General features: G+C 41.8%; 1 protein-coding gene across 1 annotated transcript in view; it reads right to left on the reverse strand.

Moving 5' to 3' along the window:
* Positions 1–25,506, reverse strand: part of FER (FER tyrosine kinase) — a 153,183-nt gene that overhangs the window by 83,959 nt on the left and 43,718 nt on the right. Inside the window, exons 9-11 of the mRNA XM_018559316.1 lie at positions 20,501–20,593; positions 8,786–8,989; positions 5,338–5,460 (exon numbers count right to left, since the gene is read on the reverse strand). Of these exons, the coding sequence (XP_018414818.1) occupies positions 5,338–5,460; positions 8,786–8,989; positions 20,501–20,593 (420 nt within the window). The remainder of the gene's footprint in view (positions 1–5,337; positions 5,461–8,785; positions 8,990–20,500; positions 20,594–25,506) is intronic.

Here is a 25,506-nt window from a genome sequence, read left to right on the forward strand (position 1 = left end):
GACAACAGTATTTTATTCTGGCATTGTGAGATGCTCTAACAGTGTCGTTTTCTAACATATTAAAAAGTTTTAATTTTTTTTTTTTAAATAGTCAGGTCTATAAAAAGTGATGTGCATATTTTTAAAAATTATTTCTACCGTTTAACAAGCAGGAATACTTCTGCCACTTACAGATACACAGAAACTAACGCCATTTTATTTATCTTTACCTGGTTTTTGTCATGCAGAAATGAACCACCCACTTAAATCTGCGGTGGTGGACTATAAAATTACGGGAAACAGTTACAATGTGTGTACCTGCCTTTGTAAAAAAAAAACTGTCATTTTTCTTTACTCATCAAAACCTAAATAGGACTGCAAAATTGGATTTCATTATTGCATCTGTTGTCTCTAGAACACAAGGCAAAATATGGAAAAAACATTCTGTCTAATGCATTTTATTGCTTCTCTCCCTAAGCTCTTAATGTAATGATCATTCTGCAGAAATCATAACAATTATAAAGCCATTCATCATTTAAAGTCCAAAAAGGCAGTAACACAGCATACAAATAAAGAAAACATTGCACTTATATAACCCTGCACTGCACTGAGGTGTTAGCAGCAAAGGCTTTTATCTCACATTTTGTCATATACAATTTTAAGACAAACACTATATACCAGGAAACGTGTGTTTGGTTGTAGAAAAGCAGAGAGGAGGGGAGTGGACAGTGATAAATGCAGAAAATCTTCATGTCCGAAGTGATAGATAGAGGGAACTGATAGCTTTTAGTTCACTGAGAGCTGGGTGGGAAACGTTAAAGTCAGTTGGTTTCCACCAAAATGCACCTTGCATAGGATTAAACGGTAATGCATGCAAATTGCATCTGAAACTCAAAGCATTGGATGGCAATGGATGAAAACTAAAAACAGAAATATGTAAATGCAGCCATACACCTAGAGCTTATGAAAAAGTAATTTGTTTGTTTTAAAGTTTCAGATAAAGTATGTTTAAGATAGACCCCTTCCCAAGTCTTCATTGCCATCTGTGTAGCTGTAGGGAGATTCACCCCATCTACACTGGTGGTCATCGTCATCGAGGCAAAATGAAAAAGAACCCTTCCCTAGTCTATTTATTATTGAAAAAAGGTTTTGATTCCCCCACATTAAAAGAAAGGCTTACATTTGACTATATTTGGTTTGCGCAAGGCTCCTTGAGTGTTTCAAAGCACAACTAGAACAACATTCTGAAAATTAAATAAAAGTTGAACTATTTGATAAATGAAAACAGTGCTGCTTTGAAAGAAATTAAACCAATGTATGCAACTCCAAAGCCTCATCAGAACTAAGGCATGATGGGGAAAAAGCTACAGTTTAACACTGCATTGCTGCCGCAGAGCCTGGGCATCTAGCAACAATTAAGCATACAACAAATTCAAAGTGGGGACTAAACATACTACATAGGAAACCCAGAAGGTCTTTTTGTGATCTTAAACTCAAAAGAGTGTGTTATGCAACAGTACTATGATCAAAAACACAGCAGTAAAACACCACAATGAGCCTGATAAACTGTATATGGAGCAGTTTAAGTATATTTGTGTGGGCACATTGCTTGAAATAAACACCCTTGTATTGATAGGTGTTGGATTGAAGTATACTGTGCATACTTGCACATTAATTCAAGAACTCACCCACCACTATAAGTTTACTTCAGTGCAACACTGATCAAGTTTTTACATTTTTTTTTTATTTTATTTTACAGTTAGGGGCATTGGGTAAATATCAGGGGTCTAAATAGACCCTGGATATTTCCCTTTTGAAATAGAAAAGAGATTAAGGACACACAGTCCCAAAAAACTCTTTCTGCAGCCCCTTGTATGAATGAACAGGAAGCCTCTATACTGAGCTGCCGCTGTCCATTCATAAACTGAGGAGAAATATGATTTACTATGTCCACAATCATGGATGAACAGGAAGTGACATAGAGCACTTCCTATTCATTCATCATTGGGTACACAGTAACTAAATATCGGTGTAAACAAACATCGGTGTAAACAAAACTGATTACACCAATATTTGAGTAGTACATGGAAGGATCTGCAAATATTTCACATATTTGCTGATCCTCTCCACTCCCCATCCTGAACCGTTCCGCCACTCGCACAGCTCTCCTACCCACCGACACTGCCAGTCCCGGCAGCTTCTCTCCTCCCCACTGGGTGCCAGCAACTGGATCGACTGTGTCCCTGTGACACAGACTGGGGGAGAGCAGCAGGGACCTGAGGGGACAGAGACCGAAGCTTGCAGCCGATGCCCACCGGGGAGGAGAGAAGTTAGGGGATGCACCATTTTCTTTTTTATCTGCATTTATCCCATAACACCATTTTGGTCCGAAATGTTTTGGTGGCTGAAATTTCGGTGCATCCCTAGTCCTAACAAAAGAATGCAATGTTAATGTATGTATGTTAATAAGAGGAAACTCAGTCTGTCCCCTCAGTGGGACCCTCTACTTTCAAACTGCTCAGAGTAGCTTGGAATCTGCAAAAAAAGCCTTCACTAAAGAAACATCTAAAAAGGTAAGACATATTTTAAAATAAAATATTTTCAGGTATGCGGTGTGAATGAGAACACAACACATGACAAATATATGGTGGGGTTGTCTCAAATTTGAAATATACTCTAGCTACTATAAAACCATTGTTCATCTTAAGGTTATCTGGGGATAAAATGTCAATGTCAAAATGCTTCTCAGGATCAGTAAAACCAAACTGATGGAGAAATTAAGTGTGCTATTTCAAAAAAAACTGGAAACCTTTTAAAAAAAATTAAAATATAATACTCATTTTAGTTTATGTTAGAAGGTGATTTACAGTTGGATCTATTATGTCATTTTCCTGTTAATCAGTTTTGTTTAACGGTAACATATGGTGTAATTTTGATGAGTATATTTTTAGTGGGGGTTTTTTTTTTTTTGCAGGTTTTACCTTAAAACAAAACTTCAGCATCAACATTTTTAAAGATTTGCCATTTCCTAAAGCACTGTTAAAAGCAAAAATGCAGCTTTCACTGCAATGCTCCTCTTCTCTTCAGTGCTGCCCTCATAAAATTCTCACTGTCACCCCATGTCACTCAACCAGTCCTCAGCAACCAGGCATCCATGGCCTTGCTCACTGTAATTATCTGGGATGCAGAAGATGCAGTTATTCTACTTTCAGCTTCTGGCTTACAGGCCACCTCTAAAAGGGAGATTAAGAGGATTTTGGAAGCCAAGTGAAGAAGATTCAGTGAGGCCCAGTTGACACCTGAGCAATCTGAGCTTGCATGGCAATCCGTGTGATTTCGTGGGCAAATCGCCGGGAGAGTGCTGGAACGCACAATGGCGGGTGCTGTGCCATTCATTTCTAATGGCACCCCAATTGCGGCTAGCAATCCACACAGTTTTGGTCCACGTTTCGCTACTCTCACTATTCCACTGTAACTATGGAGAAAGCCATGGATGCCACACAAGCTTGACTTTAAATATGCCTGTCCTTGTTCACCCCATTACATGGTAGATTAGTAGTTTTTAAAAAATATGACCACAGTTCTGTACTTCCAGTTCTGCTCGCAGTAAGTGACAAGGACTCTGCATTTCTTACAAGATCAACGGCTAATTTATGTCCTTGCTGAAAATGTTCTTAAACCAAACAAAAACGAATGCAACCACCACATCTAAGGACTGGTAACATGGAAAACTGAAATATAATATTTAGAGCTGCAGCTAACGATTATTTTCAAAATCGATTATGTCGATTAGTTGTTGCAGCCCTAATAATATTTGGATTTTTGACTTATCATTAAATATTTTCTTGGAGTACAATAAGGGACACCGGATGAGTAATTCAAGTACATATGGTTATGCTGCTGCCTTTAGAAGATTGGATAATAGCAAACAAAGCTGTAGGGACATTCCGTCTAAGATAAACTGTAGCAGAGATAGACTTGTACAGTGCATACTACATCCAAACAGTGAAAGTAAATCTCCCTGGTATTTCTGTTAACATGGATCACTTGTGCATCCACAGTGGGCACTGACCACTGGTTTACAACCTTCTTCCCAAAGAGGATATGCTCCGCCACAGCCTCGTGAGGTCCAGGACCATACAGGGTGCTTCCAGCCTGCATAAAGGAATGACTCAAATAGCAAGTAAAGCAGAAAGATCTTTCTAGCTGCAGAAGCCCTAAAAGACCCAAGACCTGGAACAGCAGGCTGATCCTTCAGACATCAATCAGGTTAGGAAAAAAAAAAACAGTATAACTGAGTCAACTGCAGTGACCCAAAAAAGCCCCCTCTAAAAAAAAGGCTGATGGGACTCTGAATAAAAATGCTAACAGCAGCTGCAGGCCCCATCTGATTTATGGGCTCAAGAGGATCTGAAATAAAAGCCCATGATGGGACCAGAGTGCGCTTAGAGCCTCTACGGGCAGAATGCTCTAGTGCTTAGGCACAAATAGATAGAACCTCCAGAGGAGACCTGGAGGCTTTGGCCCTGCCCAATGGAGCTGCAGGAGACTCAGATGATGGTAAACTATAACAATAGGGGTCCAAGGTTTCCAGATATCAGGCATTGGCTGCTTCGGGGATATTGGGTAAACACCCCAGAACCACTCAGAGTAGAGACAGCCAGAGGTCACCACTCATTGTAGGCAACAGTGGAACAAGACCAGTGATCCATAAGGGGGTTAAAAAGCAGAGCAGCAACTGGATGGTGCTTCCTCAAGGGTGAATCATGGGGAGAAAAAAAAAAGCACCCAACTTTGCAAACAGTAGCTCCCTGTGGTTCAGCTGGACCGATTTTACTCAGAGACAGGGTTACACCTGGCACTGTGTTACAGCTCTGGATGCAGAAAGCACTCTGCAGATGTTTGTGTACTGTTAGTTATCTACGAAGCTAAGAAGCCCAGTGCCCAAAGGTAACATTCCAGGTTAGCACCATGCATCCAGTCCAGCAGAGCTTTGGTCTGCAATACTAATAGTGAGGAAATGTAAAAGGTGCTATATTGGGTGCAGCTGAAACAGGTATGTAAAATTCTTAAAAACAGACTTTTGTTTCAGCATAACTGGTTAAAATGTATCCAATCTCTTAGGACACCAGCAAAAAAAATAAAAAAATTAGGCACCAGTAGGGGTGGGGGTGGGTATGCAGGGGCTCCTCCTTGACCCAGCAGTTTATCCCAATTGTTTCTGATTTCCTGTGCCCCAATGGACGATGGGTAAATTACATTTTTGTTCTTGGGATTAGTTATGCTTCAATAGTCACAGCAAAAGAAAACAACTTAATTATCCAATGTTATGCACAGCAGAGAACCATGTTTACATACCTTCACAACAGGATTTAACAGAACTACTCCAGATTTTTTAGTTATAACTTGCTTTGTTGTGTAATGGTGTTCTATAAGCTGTGGAATGGTTGGAAATCCAGTGCCTTCAAACCTATACTGATTCTGTTCAAATGAATGGGGGTGGGATTGAAAGAAAAAACAAACATGTTACAGTCCTGAGGAAAGGCAGTTAAAGGCTAAACATTTTCAAGACAATCATATTTCCTTTTGTAAAAAGCATGATGTAGTGGCTTATAAGGAAGTAGTGCTATTTCAGGTGGAACAGACATGTAGTCTGCCTCACATCTTTAACATACTGATCAAAAACTACACTACTGGCCTAGAAGAAGTTTGTATCAAGTTTTCCAGAGTAATACGGAGAGAACTGAGGGTTTTTAAGCTATTAAGAGCGCTCTTGCTCAATGTGACACCAAAGGAAAAAGATATGAGCTCAGTAAGAAAAGCATTTTACCGTTTGCAAATACTTGTTTGGCCTCCTCTTTCCCTAATCATAGGAAACCTGTACTTTAGTGTACAGTCACTAGGCCGTAGTAATTAAAGAGAAGGCATGTTTGCACATGTAATAAACGCATGGATGACCCCAGTTTAAAAATATTTTTTAACTACAGAAACAAAAGTATTGTGCTGCGATACATTTTCCAACAGATGCTAACAGAAGGGCACCGAAAAATGAATGACTAAGAATGGGGCTAGTTCACATCGGATCTGTTGTGTTAAGTTGCACTGATTAAAATAGTGCATATTCTAATTTATGTCAGCGTAACGTAACGGAGCAGTGTGAACAGCCCCATTCACACCCATTCATTTTTCACTGCCCTTCTGTTAGCATCCGTTGAAAAATGTTAGCAGATTGCAATGTAACGGATCCAGAGTGAATGGCCCCTTTAAAATTACATTCACATTAAACAAATTCTGTAAAAAGATGAATCTGCATTAGTACAAAACAATACAAGGAGTATGGGAAAATATAAATGATGGAACTACATAAATAATTGTAAACTGGTGACTATTTTTATGTTTGCTTGCATGCATCTGCTCCGTGTAATAAAGTATTTCTAAGTGCCTAGAGTACATGAAAAGTGTAATAGAACAAGGGGCCAAAAGTATCGCATTGAGAGAAAAGGTTTCAGTACAAAAGCCTCTTCAGGAGTATGTGAAAGCAACAACTAAAAATAAAGAGGCCTAATATAGAAAATTCACAAAACTTAACATCTAAAAGTTCAACAACTGGAAAACTTTCTTTTTATTGTAGTGCTCCCCAACTCCTGTGTCAAGTACCACAACTAGGCTATACATTCCAGCTTTTAGGCAGTCAATCATTATGTATGAGACAGTGAACAGAGATCAGGAAAGATGGCCTTCAATTAACCTCTGAGGAGTAGTTTGTTAAAAATCAATTTCAGTGTCAATACAAATTCACGTCACCCTTGAATGTGAAAAGTCAAAACAAAGTGCGAGTGTTTTTGTGGCAAAAAAACTACTTCTAATTGGTCATATTAGCTAGTAAATGAGGTCACAAATTGGGCAAATAAGGGGAGCAGAAATTACCCACCAACAACATATATGTACTTAAACAATGAAAGAACATCTTTTGATTATTGCATCTGTATACATATACATGAATGAATCATATGCATAACTTCCAATCATGTGATTACTATGTCAGCTCCGAAATCATACTTTATTTTTATTTACTTATTTGCACAGCATGTATTGGCCAATAAAGGGCAATGAGTAGTCAGGAGAACACTTGAGATATTAAGCAAGGAAGGTAATGAAATCGGTAAAACTGAAACCAAAAATGCTAAACAACAGACGCTTTAATACTTTGTCTGTGATGTGTATATCCAACTTCCCAGAGCGAGGCCCCATGAGGACGATACATCCAAATCGGAGTGGTTTCCAATCAGTGTGATCACTATGTCAGCTCTGAAATCATACTCTCATTCAGGTTGGAGTCCTTATAAAAAGTTTCACTTTGTCATAGTAATTAATCAAAGCCATATTTTAAATATGAACAGTGGTAACCTGCTAAATTTAGCCTGGGCATCGATGACCTCTGGTCAAGAAAGGGTTAATGTAACATGAGTAGTACAGAGTAAAATAATGATTTCTGACTTGTGCCTAAAACAAAATAACCCTTTTTCATCAACAGAGGCTTTGTAAATATTTTACTTAACACAAGAATTATTTAAAAACATAACGTATTAGGCCCCGTTCACACCCGGGTGTTACGCCACACGTTTTTTTTCATGCTGAAACGCATGCAACATAAAATCCCGTGTATTCCTATGGGGGTCGTTCACACAAATGCGCTAAATCGTGCGAAAAAAAATGCCTGATGATTCAAATAGTCTGAGCTTCATTTGTGGCACTTAGACTTCAATGTAAACGCACCGATCAGCATAGTTTTGCTTTTTTTTTAGCTCGTTTTATATTGTCTGTTTAGGTGAGACTGCTTTTCATTTAGGAATGCAGCTAACTATTTTCATAATCGATTAGTTAGCCAATTATTAATTTCGACTCATCGGATAAAAAAAAATTATAATACCGTCATTTATTTCAAATAAAATACACAAATGCAGCGTTACAGACAAAGTTTACTTCAGAATAAAATGGTATGCACATTTTTGTAAATTGCACGGCACTGGAACACAGGGCATTGCTGCATCAGACGTTCCAGTGCGGGCGATCACACTTCGGACGGGAGGTGCATTTGTGATCCATTAAAATGAATGGCACCGCAACCAGGCCCGGAATTCCCACAAGGCCACCGAGGTCCGGCCTCGGGGCGGCAGAGCACAGAGGGGCGGCAGCGGTGACCTTGTGGGGAAGTTGCGGGCGCCGTTGTAAGGTGTCCCGGCGGAGGCCGCTGTCCAATCACGACGGGGCGAGCCAAAGGCTCCGTCCACCGGCTCCATAGTGTGCGGCCACCGGCCAATCATGTCGTGGCGGGCCGCAACTCCTCCCCCCAGCAACTCCTCCTCCCCCTTCATCCACATGGGCACGGAGCCCTGTACAAGCGCAGAAAGCCCTTGTTTATGAGTCAATGTTGTTCTGTGCAGCTGCTATCGGCAGTCTGTTACAAATCAATGACAGGTTGACACGCGGAATGGCTGCACCGATTTTATGTATAGGGATCCATACAACTGCTATGTATGTCATTGATTTTTAACAAGATGCTGGAAGTGGCTGCACAGAACACCTGTGACTACCAGGCACCTCAACAAGAGCCTAATGAATGGTGTACAGGGCTCTGAGCGTGTGTCGATAAGCCCTAAAAGACAAATAGATGCTTAAACAAACCTATGTATATATGTGAGCAAGATGGTCTTGGTTGTGGTAGTAGGGGTGTCATTTCTAAATAGGGCAACTTTAAAAGACAGATTTTTTTTCATATAATATAATAAAGTATTCACAGACGTACATCAGCAAACTGAATGATAAAATGCCGCCTCTGTGAATCTGAAAACACAGAAAGGACATATTCACCGGGTTTCCCATGGCTCTCCCGCACCAAGAAGTCTCCCTGTTGCTTTAGCAGCTCTTGTGCTTCAATTCTAGGAATTGCACCATGATACCAATCCTGTTCAGATAAAGGCTTTTCGCAGGTTGAGATGACATCAAATACCTACAAAGAAAGATTTTGGTGACATTAAATTTACTTTAAATTACTTGTGTAATGTGTTACTTTACAAACTTCGCAGAAATGTACCATTTTTTTCTATAAGGTTCAATCACTGCCTAATGCTTTCTAAGTATAAGCCAACATATCGGCAGGAGACCAACACATTCAAAAAGTTACTAGTTGGGTGCAAAACATCAACACTTACTAAATGTATTTATTTATTTTCTATGTTTTAGCATTATGTCAAATAAATAGCAATGTTTTGGTGCCTGTGCAGGGTCCCTTCACTTAACTCTCCCCTATTCTGTCCAAAACTAAAAAAAAACTTTTGACTATAGTTACATTTTAGGTTTAAAATGTGTGAAGTCAGGTCAAGCATAGCAATTCAGTGCAAATAGGTGGCTTTAAAATGGGCATATTTCACAAAAACGTGAAAAAAAAGTGTAAAATAATTTTAAAATACCTGGCATAGTTTGTATAACTTTAAGAGGAGTTTACAGCCGTTAAGAAAACTTGATAAAACAACCAAAAAGGCAACAAAAGCAAAATTGCAATTTTAGAGTGTTTGTATTGAAAGAAAAAACTTTGCTTTCAAACCACCTGAGCAGAATGGAGTGTTTAAATAAAAATCTGCAGTGTCTTCATCTTTTTAGATGCTATGAAATAACAAGCTTTATGCTTTCTTCCCCAGGATAATGAAATAAGGATCTGAATGGTCACTATTGCTTTATTTTTTTTAAGTAAAGGTGCACTGAAATGGAAATGTTAAAACCGAAATTTAAAAAATTGTCAGGCCGAAATCGAAAATGTTTTTTATTTTTTCGAATTTGTTTAAAATTTAATTATTATTTTTTTTATAACTTTCACATTTTTTTATATTTTTGTATTTATTAATTTATTTTTTAGTAAATATTTTTATTTTTTACTTTACTTTTAGGGGCTTTGGGGAAATATTAGGGGTCTAAACAGACCCTTGATATTTCCCTTTTAAAATAGAAAAAGAGTCCTCAATCTCTTTTTCTGTATCCCCTGTTATCAATGAACAGGAATCCTCTATGAGTGTTCCTGTTCATTGATAACATGAGGATGTGTTTGTACCCGCTCTCCTTTCTGACAGCTGTCACATAAGGCTGAGCGAGCAGTGCAGGGAGGAGAGATCAGCCTCCTGTGACACAGCGGGCTGTCTTCGCCCCCACACCGCTCTGCCGGACGGTGATAGGAGGCTGAGCGGTGTGAAAGGAGAGACGCCGGCCGCTCACAGGGCTCTCCTCACGCAGCGCTCGGCCCCCTGTCACAGTTTCTCTCCTCCCCGCTGGGACACAGAGCAGCGCCCAGCGGGGAGGAAAGAAAGCAGGGATGCGCCGCTGTATCAGCAGGAACATGGCACTTTCGGCATTATGCCAAAAGTGCCATTTTCAGCCGATATGTTTAGGCGGCCGATATATTGATGCATCCCTCATTTTTTTTATTATTCCAGTTTTTGTATATAGACCTAATACATGGGAAGCCAAGTTAGTTCTTGTCCTCCCGAAAGCAGATACCACCCCCTAACTTTCTCTATGTGTCCTTACATAGTGGCTGCACACACAGTACTGCACAGGTAACAAAAATGTCCAGCAGTGCAAAGGATAAGTATCTGCTGGACCAAGCTAAGTGTAGGGCTGAAGTTATAGTTGAAAGTACACTAATCCTTTAAGTGACAAGCATGGCTCTTTTTCCAAGCAAAAGCTATTCCAACTTATTTTATTACAGTAAAATGAGCCTCTTCCCTTAATCTCAAATGAAACTAGGAAAACCCATATTTTCAACTGAAGGCTGTGTACATGAAGGCTTATTTGAAAGAATCATCTGCCTTCCCAAGCCCGTAGCTATTGCAAGCTGTTTATTACTCTGAAAGACAGTAACAGCTTATATCATGGTCATAACTTTTCTTATCACTTTTCGTCTCACTGTTTTACTTTTAATTGCCGACTTCATACTGTGCACCTCTCATTCACTGCAGCTGAAAAACAGCCACCGGGTTCTATTTTAACTACAAAAAGAGATGCTTTGCTTTTTGAACATTAAAAAGTACTGTGTAGAGAGGGTGGGAAAGGTAAATAAACAGAATAAAAACATATAAGCCTTCCTCTGAGCAATTTCTATTTCATCCAGGTCTATCTCATGCAGACACAAGATTTTTCTTTTAATTTGCATAATGTATGGTCAGTAGCATACAGATAAGTGAGGAATTAAATAACCAACTGCCAGGGGAAATATGTTAAATATTTAGCCCATGTACACTAACAAATCTGAGCTGTATATGAATGTAGTACAATGTAAATTGAAATGATACATTCTTACATTTTTACATTAAAATCTTAGTAGCTTGGTGTTCAATCTAAGCAGAAAGCAAATAAATAAAACCAGTTCTTTTATAACTTAGTGGGTCTATTCTAAAGGATATATACCACCTATGCCTCTGTGTGGCTGAGAAGGCTGTGAATATGCAATTAAACAAAACACCCCAATACATTTTAGCTGCCCTACTTTGTGATCACTTGGATTAATGGGCACTGTGCATCGTGACTGACGCTGGATTACATCGATGGAGCCATTTTATTTATTTGTTAATGAAAGGAAAATTAACTGGGGGTTTTTTTCAATTAACCCATTCATGACTGAAGCCTTTTAAAAAAAAAAAAATTTGCACCCATGTTATATTCCACATGTTAGGCCTGAAAAATTACTTAAAACCCCCAAACATTATATATTTTCTGAAAGCCAAGACCCTATAGAATAAAATGGTGGCAGTTGCAAATTTTTATGTTGCACGATATTAGTGCAACTCTTTATCAAACCCCAAAATTTACTGAAAAATGTACTTTAATGCCCCAAAACACAATAAAATACCCATTTTTTAAACAAAATATAAAATATGAGGTTACAACGAGTAAATAGATACCCAACATGCCCAGGTTAAAAATTGTGTGCGTCCGTGAAACGGTGACAAACTTCAGTATTCAAAAATGTCGATAGACCAGGATTTAAAAGCCCCCACAGGTCATCAATTTAGAGAAAAATACCCAAAAATACCGGCACTAGAATTATTGCTCTCACTTCGGCGTGCGCGTCAATACCCAACATGTGTAGTGCGTTTGTCGCTTTCATACGTAGACGCACCCGACGCGTGTTTACGTGGCGATGCGCATGCTCGCGGGGGCCTTTTTTTGGGGGGGAATTATTTTTAGATTTATTTTATGTAATATTAAAAACAATTCTTTTTAACTTTAATTGCTATCACATAGGGGGGCTTGCAAGCCCCCCATGTGATAGCAGATGGTGGTGACATGTACTCTTTAAGGTGATGCTGGGGGTCCAAAAGACCCCCAGTGTCACCTTTACACTCCAAATAAGCTATTGAAGTGCAGATCGCACTTCAATAGCTTATAGCTGGGCTTCAGGAGCCCAGCACTGACAGCTTTGGGGTCGGAAGTGATGCAATCTGCATCGCTCCCGGTCCCATAGAACGGGGAGGGGATCGACGAACGGAGCTTCATCCATCTCCTCCGCCGCTCCCCGCCGACACCAGAGAAGCTGGTCCCGGGCACCTAGGAGGGGCTACGGAGCCCGGAAAGCACTGCAGGGTGTGGGTGGGCCTTCACTGGGTCGGCTTTACAAGTTTAAACAGAGTCTGTTTAAACATCCCCAATGCTAGCAACATACACTGTACGTCGTTAGTCGTGAAGGGGTTAAAGGATTTTTTTTCTAAAAGTGCGGTTTGTTTATTTACATTGAATTTTAACACTTTAGTGATCGAGTAGGGGTACAAGTACCCCATACTCACAAGGGGGGGGGGCACCTGGGTTCCCGCTTAATTAAAGGGACACCCTCCCAATGTCGAGTGCACATGGCCGGATAAGGCACAGGGGAGGCGAGGGGCGCTCGATCGTCCGTCCGCCCCCCCTTTCCTGCCCTGCCTGTGCTCGGATCAAGGGTCTGGTAGGAATTTCAGGGGGGACACATTTGTTGGGTTCCCCCTTGAAATTCCTACCAGACCTAAAGGGTCTGGAATCAATTGGGGGGGGAACCACATGCTTTTCTTCTTTCTCTTCTGCAGACAGAAAAAAAAAAGTGGGGGGGGGGGTTCTCTTCAGAAATTCGGATTCATTTTCATTCGTCTTTTCTGTTACTCTGAGATTCAGATACATCCGAATCTCAGAATAAAGAAAATTTGACTAAACACATTTTTCCAAAACGAATCGCACATGTCTACTTGTTACTGCTGAACTCACCTCGTAGCCTTGGAACATCACTGTTTAGGATGGAATCAAATTTGGTTTCTCCAGGTTAATTAGCCCAGTAGAACTGCAGTAAAATGAAGTAAAACTGCAGTACAATGAAGTAAAACTGCAGTACAATGAAGTAAAACTGCAGTACAATGAAGTAAAACTGCAGTACAATGAAGTAAAACTGCAATAAACTTTAGAATAACTGCAGGTTTGCAATATATAAAGTATAAAGAGTACATTTAGGTTTAACAGCTGTAAAACTGCAGAACAAAAAAAGTACATTTGCGGTAAAACTGTTGGCTTGCAATGCAATGAAGTGTAGATATACAGGTGAAAATCGAATAATTAGAATATCGTGCAAAGTTCATTTATTTCACTAATGCAACTTAAAAGGTGAAACTAATATATGAGATAGACTCATTACATGCAAAGCAAGATAATTCAAGCCGTGATTTGTCATAATTGTGATGATTATGGCTTACAGCTCATGAAAACCCCAAATCCACAACCTCAAAAAAGTAGATTATTACATGCAATCAATAAAACAAGGATTGTACATAGAACAATATCGGACCTCTGAAAAGTACAAGCATGCATATGTACTCAGTACTTGGTTTGGGCCCCTTTTGCAGCACTTACTGCAATTACTTTTGCACGATATTCTAATTATTTGAGTTTCACCTGTAATATAGCTGCAGTTCACTAATACGCTACTGCACTTTGTGCTTCTGCACTCGTACTACTTTGTACTGCAGTTATGCTGTATTGTGCAACATGTACCACTCTATAGCAAATAAAAGCTATGGTTACAGTACCACTGTCATGACACCAGAGCACGCGCGCCACGGCGCACGCTAGAACGTACACACGCCAGCGCACGCTAGAACGTGCACACGCCAGCGCACACGCGCCACGGCGCACCTTAGAACGTACACACGCACGCCACGGTGCACGCTAGAACGTACACACGCCAGCGCACGCACGCCACGGCGCACGCTAGAACGTGCACACGCCCGATTCTAATGATGGCGCCAAAAAGGGCTATATAAGGCTGAGACACCCAGATCTCCCTGCTGACTGATCTTCAGCTTATACCGTGTTCCTGGATCCTGTTACTTACTGTTTCTCCTGTTACCGAATCCGGCCTGCTTGACCTTGCTCCTGCTCTGTGTTCCTGACCTCGGCTCGTCTTTGACTTCTCTTCTGCCTGCTCCCTGGATACCACGCTGCCTGCTAGTTACAGACCCGGCTCGCTTCCGACTAAGTCCTGTCTTCTGATTTTGTACTTCGCTGCCAGATTGTTGTTGACCCAGCTGGTGTTACCTTGCTTCTAGGACCATCTTACCAACCTGCACCCTGCTCAGAAACCTCAGCTACCAGTAAGCAGCTTCGACAGGAGTCGCAACTCACCGGCACTTGTGCCCCTCCTGGTCCTCACGCACCTGTGCCTACTATCCAGAGGTGTTTGGACTGGAGCAGCAAGAGAGGCCGCCCTCGTCATCTCAGGCTCCATCTAAGGTACGTGACAGTATCAGTCAGCCAGTTAATCGGAGCCTGAAAGCGGGGCCTCTATCATGGAGGAGCTTTGTCAGCAGATCACAGCAGTAGCCCAGGTGGTGAAAGAACTTCAGGAGGGTTACTTCCAGCTTGAAGGTCGCGTGGAAGCACTTACAAGAGCACCAACCATCGCTCCCAGCGCTACTCAGCCTTCCACTCCAGCTCCAGACCCTACAGTACAGTCACCATCAGTAACAACTCCACCACCGGAACCCAGAGTAGCTATGCCAGAACGCTTCTCTGGGGACCGAAGTAAATACCGTGCGTTTTTTAACGCATGCAAACTCCATTTTTTGCTTCAGCCACGCACTTTCTCTTCAGAGACAGTGAAGGTGGGATTTGTGATCTCATTATTGCAAGGGGAGCCGCAGGCCTGGGCGCATCGACTTCTGGAACGGGAGAGCGATATATTGAATAGTACGGCATCCTTCTTCGACGCCATGTCGCTTCTCTACGATGACACCCAGCGAGCAGCTACTGCCGAAATCTCGTTACACACCCTGCGACAAGGCCAAAGACCAGCCGAAGATTATGTAGGTGACTTCAGAAGGTGGAGTGTCGACACGGACTGGAATGATGCAGCCCTTCGCTATCAATTCCGTTTGGGCTTATCGGATACCTTGAAGGATGAACTCGCCCGTGTGGGGCTGCCAGGCAGCTTGGAAGAACTTATTCGACTCTCCATTCAAATTGACCATCTGGAAGGCGCTGCTCACCCGATATTGATATTCACTGACCACAAGAACCTTGAGTACTTACGGTCTGCAAAAAAACGACTTAGACCTCGTCAAGCAAGATGGGCTTTATTTTTTTCTCGTTTTTCCTTCCATATCACTTACCGTCCAGGATCCAAGAACGGGAAACCTGACGCACTCTCCCGGATGTTCACTGATTCAGACGCAGTGGTTCCCCCTGATACGATTTTACGGACGGATAATTTTTTTTTGTTACAGCCAGACCTGGTTTCCGAGATTCAGCGTGCCTCCACCCTGGAAGGACTGCCCCCAGATGTTTCTTTTCGGGAAGAGGACGGGTTGTTCTTCTACGAGGACAAGATTTTTGTACCACAGCCCCTTAGGGTTGCTGTCCTGGGCCTATGTCATGATGCCCCATTGGCCGGGCACTTTGGGAACCTTAAGACCTTGGATCTGATCCAACGTTACTTCTGGTGGCCAGGTGTGCGGAAGGACTGTAAGACCTATGTGGGGTCTTGTGCCATCTGTTCTCGTAATAAGGGCAGTCGGACCAAGGCTTGGGGGCTGTTGAATTCCCTGCCGATTCCTGATAGGCCATGGAGCATGATTTCTATGGATTTCATTGTGGAACTTCCCCCTTCGGAGGGCTATACCGGGAATTTTGTGGTGGTGGATCGCCTTTCCAAGATGGCGCATTTTGTTCCCCTCACCAAGACGCCGTCTGCAGCTGAGACGGCCCAAATGTTTATCAAGGAGATTGTCCGACTGCATGGGCTACCTGACACTCTATAGCAAATAAAAGCTATGGACCACTGCTATGCAACATTAAATGATGGAGTTTGTGTGTGGTGCTCAAAGCCTAAACCTCAACTAATTCCTTTTGCGAGTACACTTGGCCAATTTGTTTTCTGATTTCGGGTTATTTTTCTGGTTTATAGAATAAAGTATTACATAAGAGTAAACATTAACAAAGAGAAACCTGTATTGAAGTTGTATTTTACAGGTCTATTCACGAAAGGGTGAAGAGTTTGGGGAAGACAGGAGAAGTGAACAATCTAGGACAAAATAGCCAATTGAGAAAAATTCTCCAATTCAGCTCACTTTCCAGTTTAGCTATGTTGTCCAAGATTGTTCAGTTTTCCTGCCTTCTCCAAACTATTCACCCTTTTGTGAACAACCCTGTTACTAGTATTTTAGATGTACTGGAGTAATACTTCAACTGTATTGCAGTAATACTGCAGTTCTACAGCTGTCGTATTTTAGAAATACTTCACCTGTACTGCAGTTGTATTTTACCTGTACTGCAGTTGCACTACAATATTGCATTTTTTTCTAAAAAAAAAACTGTAGTCATTTTTGTAAGGGTTCTTCATAAGCGATGTCTTGGAGTGTGCAAAGAAGAGGAGATTGTTTAGGTAAGGTATTATTTCTATCCCATTATGTCTCAGGATTTTCTGGGCCTCTTCTAAGACCTTGGTAAAGATCTTTGGAGCTGAGGAAAGGCCAAAGAGCAAGGCTTTGTACAACAGATGGACTATACACTTGAGACCTCTGATTCGAAATCTTAAGGCTGGGTTCACACCTAAGCTTATCGAATATGCGCGTTTGTCGCGCATTTCGTGACGCGCGTTTTTACCACAATTCGCGGTAAAAAACGTGCGACAAGCGCGCGTTTCTGACTGCTACTTGGCTGTATCCCAATGGAAACGCGCAACAAAAACGCCCCAAAGAAGCTCCTGTACTTCTTTGGGCGTAGGGCGTTTTGTAGCGCGTTCATACGGCCTGTAATACGCCCAGGTGTGAACCATACCCATAGGAAATAATGGGATTTCGGTGTTTGAGCGTTTTGCAGAGCGTTTTGCAGAGCGTTCGAACGCGCTACAAAACGACCAGGTGTGAACCAGGCCTTATAGCTTCTGGGATGATTCCCTGACGGAAATATGGAGGGAAGCACCTTTGAGGGCTAACAAAGCCACAAAGGTATTCAGAGGAAGAAAGTCTCTGACCAAAAATATCGATTTCATGCAGAATTTTTCTATCTTAATACTTTGTTTAAAGGTTATAGACTCAGAATAATCCTGATCTCTACTGAGTGGGACTAACATCCTCTATTTCTTCCTCCTTGGTAATCAGACAGACCCCTCCCTGATCTAGCAGTTCCTGTAGGGAGAAAATTAAAGCTTGAGCTTTGGCGGTGTCCTAAGAGAGCTGTGTTACAAGAAATCTTGAGGGGGTTTGTTTGACAGTTCTGTTCCACAAGTGAATTAGGCCCAGCTTTTTCTTTGCCTTGATTTTTGAGGCCTTTGGGGTTTTGAGAGTGTTGGCCACAAAAAAAAAACTTTGTTCTGTTGCTTTTTTAGAAGCGGAAATCCCTTTTTTCTATCTGCAGACCTGTTTAATATCATCTTTAGCTCCTGCCCAAATAGCAGTTCACCATTAACAGTATGCCACAAAGTGTGGACTTGGAGGCAACATCCCCTATCCAGATCTTCAGCCACAAAGCTCTTCTAGAAGAGTTGATTAGAGTCGTTGTGTGCCAAAAATCTCACAGTTTCCACAACATGTCTGCAATATATGCTACTGCCTTGGATGGTACCAGAAAGGAGCAAGGAATTTGCCTCACTTGGAGTGCCAGATTACAGATGCGATTGAAGCTAGTGCAGTTAGATATTTAGAGTTCTGTCTATGCAAGTTGAAGCCAGAGCAGGTTTACAGGTCACCCTTACTGCTTCCGACGCATTTTTTGTGGAGGGGTGCAGCTTTCTTGTCCATCGAATCCTTGTGTAACTATATCCTCAAAAAGGAAAGGTCCATCTTCTTTGATACTTTTGAATGGGATTTATCCTATTACAATACTTTGCAATACTCTTCCAAAAGGAGAAATTTGCTTTTAAGTGTGGCAGAAAAGAACAAGCGCTTTCCTGAGTCTGCCTATTCAGTTTTAATAAATTGTTTGAGGGGCTAGTGAACTGGTATGGTACACCCCTTTTTACTCGGTAGGCCTCTATACATTTTATCATGTATAGACATTTCCAAATGTTGTTCCTTTAATCTTAGGGTATCACAAATCTTTAAAACTTTAAAGTTGATTAGTCTCATCAGAAGGCAGTGAGAATTTTGTGCATCATCCATTCCCATCTTCCCCAGATTCCTCCCATTCTCCTTCCTCTTATTCATAATATGATTCCGAAGATTTGGCAGGCTCCCCCAAAGCCCCCGGCTCTATTCTACTAACATAACTTGGGGAACAGAAGCTGCTGAAAAGGGGTGGCCGCATGGGCTGATGGTTAAGAAATATCCTGAGGTACCAAAAAGCGGTTGCCATTTCCTCCTTTATGGAATCCATGAGACCTTTGAACATACTCACTGACTTTTTAACCACTAATCTGGCTACACAATATTGGCACAAGGGTTTAGACCAAGAACCAAACAATTTAGCAATGAAAGTGGCAAGTGTTTTGCTCCTGTGGTGGGCAGTAGCGCTGGGAAGCAGAGATTATTCTCCAAGGGCCTTGGACTGAAAAGGAACCCATGACCTGGGATTAGTAAGGAAGAAGTCCAACCTAAACAACACCCAAATGGAGAAAAAGAAAAGTACAGAGAGCACAAAAAAAGCCTAAACCCCAACTTAAAGGATCCCACAGATCTTGAGATGCAGTGGGTGCAGCAAAGTACGTCAGCATGGTGAGAGGAAGCACCAGGTTTGCAATACAATAAATGCAGTAAAGTTCCAGGGGGAGACCGGCGGCAAACCCTAGGAAGGTCACTTAGGGGACACAAAGAACAGCCAAAGTAGGAGGGGACGACGACTGTGAACACTGCCCCCCCCAAAAAAAGAAAAGGAAAGCAGATATAGGACTCCATTGGATATATTGCATCCAGCCGAGGAAGGCTGTTCCTCTCAAAAAGAGGCTAAAACTCGGGTGGGCTCCACTAGAAATGGTTGCCTTTTCTGATAAGGAGAGGAAACCTCAGGGAAAAGAAGGTATTTAAGGAAAGTGGAGGTCCCGTCCTGGGAAGCCCAGCCATAGTTTCCTCCAAGTCCACCATCCCTGCGAAAAGAGCCCTTTGAGCTCTGCAAAGTAAATGGCCTCTTGATTAACAGCTCTTGTCTCACGGTCTCTGCACTTTCCGAACAGAAAACAAGGCTCCCCTTCCAGTTCGGGTGCCTGTGCGGATTCCTGTGAAAGCCTGACCCACACCCCTGCATTCCTGTGTATTCACTTGATTCTGAAAAGTGCAAAGACAGTGAGATAAGAGCTGTAAATCAAGAAGCCATCTCCTTTGCAGAGCATGGTCAGGAAAGAAGAGTGAAAGCTCAAAGCCTATATCTCAGTTTCTACTGCACACAGAAACATGGGATAAAAAGCAACATATACCTTACAAATCACATTATATCCCTGTATTACTTAAATTGTAAACTAGTAAACGAGCTAGGAGAACTGCATTTATAGTGCAGTTTTTTTCCCCTACTTCCTCCCCTCTTCCTCCAGCACATTCATACAGTTATACTAACTTACAAGCCAACCCTTCAAAGTTTTCAGTGTAGTCTTCCCGACACTGCATAGATCATGATCATGCCCAAAATCTTTACAGTTGCATATGCAAATGTGTGCTGTGGCCTCCATTCACTTAAATTGAAATCTACATCCCAACTTAACTAACTATGCACACGCATTAGTCACAAAGTTTCTGCTAAACCAAACGATCATAGGAAGCCTACTACATGAGACCATTGAAGCAGCAGTGCTTACTGGTCAGCTTGGCCTAAACATTTTGCTAATGTCAGTACTCAGACAAGATCCTCTGACAAATGCCTCATAACAAATGTTGTATAGCAACAGTCACATGACACTGGGCTGATGCAGAACTTGTATTATCACAGGGAAAAAAAAGTTATCATTAACTTTAAAATACTACTAAAGTTACATACTGAATAAAAACAACCTTGGGTCTACTTTGCTTTAAGAAAATATGAGATCATAACTCACAGATGAAGATCCCAGCATGGACTTTGGCGATCGTATAATTCCTGCTATTGAATGACGTAAGGTATCAAACTTGGATACCCGTTCTTTTTTGTCCTGAAAATGAAGGGAAACAAAATATTACAACAACAAATTGTAGTGACAGAGACACACAAATATGTTAATCAGAAACGATGTTCAAGCAAACCACATCCAAAGTTATATTCCTTGTTTACTAATACCTACCCAAATATATCAGCCGGCAAAGTTTCTGAACAGAAGTACCTGCCAAGCTGAATTTCACTGTGACATACAGGTAGTCCCCGGGTTACGGACGTCCGACTTACGGACAATCCTTACTTACGAACGGGGACCACAGTTCTCATAAATGTACCGGCAGCCGCCGGTACATTTAGGAGAACTGTGGCTGCAGCGGCCTATGTCCCCGCTGCTCTCTGCGCCTGTGTTGGAGAAGGCAGCGGGGACACAGACCGCTGCATTCTGCCGCTGCCCCCCTTACCTCCGCTGGTGTCCCGGCCTCCTCTTCCGCCAATCCGTCAGTTTCCCCGGTCCGGACGATCATCTGCTCGCCGTCCCGGTTCGGCCGCTCCTTTGCTGTCCCGCCCCCCGGCCTCCTCTTCATTGCAGGCTGGGTGCTATACCAAACCTTCTATTGGATATTGTCAAATGCAATAGCCAATAGCAAGCTGGCTATTGTATGCGGGATCAGAACTTGCATGTAACCCGGGGACCACCTGTATATTCAAACATTCAGCCATAGCAGACCAGCATGCATAAAAGTTAAAACAACCCTTAACCCTTTCGCTGCCAAGGACGTATGGCATATGGACCTACAAAAGTGCTTCCAGCTGGCCAGCTCAGTATGCATGCCAGCGCATTCCCGTCTGAAAATGTGAAAATTATCGGGCAGCCGCAAAGCATCTTGGGGCGGGCGTATGCACAGTTCACATTTTCGGCCGGGAGACGAGGAGAGACACAAGGTAAGTCTATGGACGCGTGTACCCGCATGCAGACACCGTGGGACAGAAAGTGCCCGCAAGGACAGAGGAGTCAGGACTGGATCAGAGACCCGCAGCAGCGCTGGGTGGATAGATGAAAACGACAGGGAAGAAGATCGGATTAAGAGACATCATTTAAGGTAAGTGCTAACATTAACATTGGGGGAGGGAAACATATCTTTGACTTTAATATCACTTTAAGGCTACAGACACTAAGTACACTATTCTCAAACAACATACATAACAATAAAGAACGACAGCTAGAACGTTAGATGCATCTCACATGTGAGTGGATTGTATCTTATAACACAGAGAGGGGAATTTATAAAAACTGGAGCACACAGAATCTGAAGCAGTTGCCCATGGCAACCAATCAGCATCTCTCTTCAGTTTGCTCAGGTAAGATTAGAAAATGAGAGAGAGAAGCTGATTGGCTGCATTGCAAATCTGCTCCACATTTTGTCTTGATCCAGCTTCGATAAATTCCCCCCATAGTCTTTTAAAGACAAAGAAAACAAACAAGGCAAAATAACTTACAACCGATCTATCTTCACAAATATAGCAAGGAGGACAAAACAGTTTAAGTGGACTGTAAGGTAAATGTATAACCAACCAATCTTGCAAAGCAACCCCATTCCTGACAAGTTTATGTCAGAAAAACTAATCAAGATTGAGAGTGGTGGGTAACTAAATGTATAAGTAACACTACAGAAAACAGAGAGCGCAGACCTGCAATAGGAGATGATGAGACAACGGGAATGCTACATGCTACAAGTTTAATTGGAGACTGAAGTCATGCTGCAAAGAAAAAACGAAAGACTGGTACATGTTACAGATCAGTACTCCCATTCCATTCACTGGATGATGCTGATTGTAGGTTGTACAACACATACTGTATCCAGACTGCAGGTTTGGCATCAGTGGTTTTAACCTAGCCTTTATAAATAAGCATTTCTAAACCCGGAAGGGTTAAAAATGCGCACAAACCAGAAAACCAAAATAATTTGAAGTTTGTACTAGGGATGCACCAATATATCGGCCGCCCAAACATATGGTCCAAAAATTGCACTTTTGGCATAATGTACCTCGCTTTTCTTCCTGACAGCTGTCACAGGAGGCTGAGCGAGCGGTGCGGGAGGAGAGCTCAGCCTGCTGTGACAGCGCTGGCTGTCTCCGCCCACACTGCTCTCCTCTGATCTGTGACAGGAGGCTGAGCAGTGTGGGAGGAGAGACACCGGCCGCTCACAGCGCTCTCCTCCCCCAGCGCTCGGCCGACTGTGAGAGTTTCTCTCCTCCCTGCTGGGACACAGAGCAGCGCCGACCGGGGAGGAGAGAAAGCAGGGGTTGAACCGCTGTATTGGCCAGAAAATGGCACTTTTGGCATAATGCCGAAAGTGCCATTTTCTGGTCAATACCGCTGATCAGTGATCGCTGAGGGTTTGTAAATAATTGAGGACATAGTATGGTTACTGTGTCCCCAATTATGAATGAATGGGAGTGGTCTACATCACCTCCTGTTCATTCATTATTGGGGTTAAAGTATACATACTCTGTCCTCAAGTTATGTATCAATAGCAACACACTGTTTAGACCCCTAATATTTCCCCGAAGCCCCTAAAAGTAAAGCAAAAAATAAAAATACTTAAAAAACAAATAAAATATATAAAACAATTTAAGTTTATTAAAAATAAAAAATTGGAAAAGTTAAAATAAAAAACATTTTGCGTTTCGTCCTGACTTTATTTCGTTTCGCGTTTGAAATTTTCATTTTTGGTGCACCTTTAGTTTGTACCCACTCTGCATTCAGTAGGAGCTCTATTCTGTCCTTGGGCACCCCCACTATTTACAATTACAGTACATGATGATGAGGAGGAATGGCCATGTACAGCTACGAATATTTCACATTAGTAGCGTGGCAAACATGAGCATGCCACAAATTTAAGGTGGTCAGTCACATTGAGGGCTGCTTTCCTAAAAAATGCGCTAGAGTTATAGTGTAAATATTGCTTAGCTTCTTTCTTCTTAAACCTTGGTTTAAACATTTTAATAGCTGACCACATTAACATTTCAATAAAATGATCTGTTTTTTTATAAATGGGAACATAACCTAATTAAAGACAAGCTGTTGTAAAAATTAACCATTAAGATTTATAAATATATAACTGAATAATATTAGCACTGTGCTAATGGAGTTGAGAATATGCCAAGATGCCCAGCGTATTATAAAACCCATTACTTTTAAATTAATTAGTTGCTAATGTTTGTTAACAGGTGTCTTTGCCAGCGGTTGTCAACAAAAAATACATTAAGACAAATCATATGCTATTAAATACAAATCTTTAAAAGAGAATACATTGTTCATTGTTGCCCATAAATGAGATCTATGGTGGGCGAGCAGCATGGGGTGGTTAAATGGATACAGCATTCAGTTTTGTTGAAAATACGGCTTTTTCTTGTCAACTGAAATTATGCTATTATGGAAATATATTCTCCAGAAATACAGTCTTACACATATAGTATGTATACAAAAGCAGGGATAGGCAAACTCCGGCACTTCAGTTGTGGTCAAACTACAATTCCCTTCATGCTTCTACCTGCGCGATTCATGCTTTTGGTTATCAGAGTCTTGCAATGACTCATGGGATTTGTAGTTGCACCACAGATGGAGCACTACAGCGAATAGCAATTATACTGTATAATGTTGGCTGACCAATGAACAAATATGAATTATATTTTGCATTGATCTCTTTAAAAAAAAAGGCTACCACATCAGTGACTCATGTATACAGTCAGAGGGGTTATTTCACTAAAGGTTATCCCATATATTACATGCATTAATGAAATGTTCAATTGATTAAAAAGTTTAAAATAATGAATGTGAGATACAGTATATAATGCAGAAATGTTTCGTTTCCACCTTGCACCTCCACATTACTCCCAGACCTTGTTGTCACACTCCCCTGTTCCAACTGCTATCTAAAGCCTTCCCCCCATTGTTGGCTTAGTGTTTCTAGCAGTACTCTTTTAGGGCCTGTTACACCATAGCATTACCCTAAAAGCACTGTATTGAGCATTTAGCGCCTGCTACTGCACAGTACACCTAGCAAGGCTGACCATGCTCTAGAAGCATCACAATTCATTTTAATGGCACCCCAAAGCACCTCCCAGGAGCTGTGCACTGAAGCAGCACACATTACCACAATAACATGCATTGTGTTGCACTGCAAAAAAAAAACGAATTCACTACTTTTTTTCACCACATTGCAACGAATGTAGTACCATATGGTACCATGCATTTAGTGAAACGCTATGGGGTGAACCAGTCCCAATTCTTGATAACATGGCCCTTCTCTACTTGCATGCAACACCAAATGTCTACTAACGGCGTGTTTAAAATTACAGTTAGCACTCCCATTAATATGTGGTTTTTTTTTAGTTCAGCGGGGAATGTTAAGGCTTCTGTGAGGTTTTCTTTTTTTTTTATTGTTCTCTGTACCATTTGCTATTTGTCCCAGTGAATCCCATTCTCCCGACTTCCTTTTCTGCTGCAACGGGATTAAACGCTTGAGGGTCAATTTCCCCAACAGATTTACACATGGACACACATCCGAGGCCTGTCAGGAATTCCAACCAACATGTTTCCATTTCACTAAAAAGGATTGTATTCCTTTTGCTGCCCGTGTACCTATCAGAACAGTTTATCATCACTTCCTGACACACTGTCTTTGAATCAGAACATCTAAACCTACCCCTACCGCCCTAAGTTCTCCTCTTGTAAATGGGGTATTCAGTGCAATAATTCTTCTTGCATACAGTTCAAGTCCTTTAAAGGAGAACTATGGGGTCAGTGTTTTTCCCCATAGTTCTCCTTGGGGTAACGGGAGGACACAAACTAGTGTCCTCCCGTCACCCTAAGCTCAGTATACCGTGAGCTACAGCTCGCGGTATACTGAGACACCGCACCTGGAGTGGATCCCGACTTAGATGACGGGATCCGCCCAGCTGCGTGAG

Source organism: Nanorana parkeri, unplaced genomic scaffold, assembly GCF_000935625.1.
Source record: "Nanorana parkeri isolate BGI_ZX_2015 unplaced genomic scaffold, ASM93562v1 scaffold388, whole genome shotgun sequence".
Taxonomy (NCBI): domain Eukaryota; kingdom Metazoa; phylum Chordata; class Amphibia; order Anura; family Dicroglossidae; genus Nanorana; species Nanorana parkeri.